The sequence below is a fragment of the Tasmannia lanceolata genome, unplaced genomic scaffold (assembly GCF_043159265.1).
Source record: "Tasmannia lanceolata isolate RefF3 unplaced genomic scaffold, GAP_Taslan_0.1 ptg000003l, whole genome shotgun sequence".
In the NCBI taxonomy this organism is placed as follows: domain Eukaryota; kingdom Viridiplantae; phylum Streptophyta; class Magnoliopsida; order Canellales; family Winteraceae; genus Tasmannia; species Tasmannia lanceolata.
In genome coordinates, this window is record NW_027518680.1 from 51,229,607 (window position 1) to 51,231,865 (window position 2,259).

General features: G+C 36.7%; 1 protein-coding gene across 1 annotated transcript; it reads left to right on the top strand.

Annotated features, from left to right (window-relative positions):
* The first annotated feature begins 263 nt into the window (after positions 1-263).
* On the top strand, positions 264-2,049 carry LOC143869874 (zinc finger BED domain-containing protein RICESLEEPER 2-like). Its single transcript, XM_077376433.1, has 3 exons — positions 264-305; positions 425-965; positions 1,097-2,049. The coding sequence occupies exons 1-3, from the start codon at positions 264-266 to the stop codon at positions 2,047-2,049; spliced, it is 1,536 nt and encodes a 511-aa protein (XP_077232548.1).
* Positions 2,050-2,259: the final 210 nt, after the last annotated feature.

The following is a 2,259-nucleotide window of genomic DNA, read 5'->3' on the forward strand; positions in this document are numbered from 1 at the left end:
CCATGACTAAATTTACATGTGTGAACTGTTTCCGTTAAAAAAAGAAAGGGAAAAGACATAGGTCTGGTAGGTAACTTGAAGATTCAAAATGTATTTAAGCTAGGCCTTTAGATTCATTACCTTTTTTTCTCATTCTCTTCATTTGTCATTACCTTCTTTTCTTTTTTTTTTCAATTCCCTTGCAGGTTTGTTTGAAAGCCTCAAAAGATCTCGTGTGATTAGTGATTACACTACACCTCTTTTGAAGTGAGTCCCCTTATTAAATGATGATGGAGGATGATATTGACGAGAACTACGATATTCCGGTGAGAATTGCTTCTTATTTGTTTATTATAATGATGCATTCATTTCATTCTTGTAAGATTTACTTTTTATTTTATTTCCATCAAACTTAAGAAATGGTAATTTGTTCATATTTGTTTAGGTCTTAGATTCTTCTGAAAATGCTACTAATGTTGGTAGCACTCCTGACGACTCCTCAACACAAACATCTAAAACAAGGGCATATCCAACCAAATCTGTTGTATGGAATCATTTTACCAAGGAGAAAGGATCTGATGGGCGAAGTGTGAGGGCCAAGTGTAATTATTGTAAGAAATCCTTTGCATGCCCAAGTAGTAGTGGCATCAGCAATCTTAAAAGACATTTGAGTAATGCATGCATCCCTTATACCTCACGAGATAAGAGCCAGAAGTTATTGTCTTTTAAATCCGTTAGAGATGGTGATGATGTAGAGGAAGGGGAGGGTCTTACGCCTTGGATGTTTGACAACGACCGAGCTCGAAGAGAGTTGGCTATTTTGGTAATTAAGCTCGAACTTCCATTTAACACAGTCAACAAGGCTGCCTTTAGAAATTTTTTGATGGTTATCCAACCTCGGCTCAAAGTTATATCACGCACAACTATAAGAAAAGAGCTGTTGAACATATATGGAGAGGAGAAACTCAAATTGAAAAGATTGATTGGTGTATGTCATAGGATTTCTTTAACTGCCGACATGTGGACATCGAATCAGACTTTAGGTTATTTATGCCTTAAGCCATAGATGATAATTGGAAGTTGCATAAGAAGATTTTAAATTTTTGTATGGTTCCAGCTCCACATGGGGGAGATGTTATTGCAAATGCAATTGAATTGTGCTTGATTGATTGGAATATAAGCAAGTTAAGTACCATTACACTTGATAATGCTTCAAATAACACCGTTGCTGTTAGGACACTTGTTCCGGTTCTCTCACGGAAAGGCATGTTACTACAAGAAGGTCGATTTTTTCACGTTCGTTATGCTGCACATGTCATCAATCTCATAGTGCAAGATGGGCTTAATGAGATTAAAGAATCGGTTGAGGTTATTCGAGGTAGTGTTAAATATGCTCGGGGTTCACAAGCAAGAAAGCAGTTGTTTGAAGAATGTATTTTGCAAGAGAGACTTTCAAGCAAGAGAGGCTTATGCATAGACGTGACTACAAGATGGAACTCCACCTTTCTTATGCTAGAGTCTGCATTACAATTTGAGAGTGCATTTACTCGCTTAAAGGTACGAGATGCAATCTTCGCAAGAGAAGCACCTACTATTGTTGATTGGAAAAATGCCGAAGTTATTTGTCGCTTATTAAAAGTCTTTTATGATGCTATGAAGCTTTTCTCTGGGCATAAATATACAACTGCAAATCTGTATTTTCATGAGGTTTTTGCGATTCAAGAACACTTGCTTGGGATGGCTATACACAAAGATGTATCTATTAACCAAATGGCTAGGAAGATGCAAAGTAAGTTTGATAAATATTGGAGGGAGTGCAATGTGATGGTTCTTGATCCTAGGTATAAGCTTAAATATTTAAGTTTAATGTACCATCTTATCTATGCTACGGATGAAGCCGAATCACAAGTTTCACTTGTTAAGTATGAGGCCTTTAAGATTTATGATGAGTATGTACGTGCCCATAGTTCAAGTCGAAGGAGAGTTTTCCAATCGGTGGAAAGATTGTCAGAGGTTGACAGTAGAACTTCTTCTAGTGGTGAGAGGAAGATTTCTAGTTTACAAAAATAATTTTTCAAGATGAGTGCTGAAAAGAATGATGTTGGGTCGACATCAGAGATAGAACGATATTTGGAAGAAGAGAATCATCGAGATGATCCTAAATTCAACATTTTGAGCTGGTGGAAAATTAACAGCTCAAAATATTCTATACTTTCTCAAATGGCTAGTAATATCTTGCCGATTCCAGTATCTACAGTTGCTTCAGAGTCGGCTTTCAGT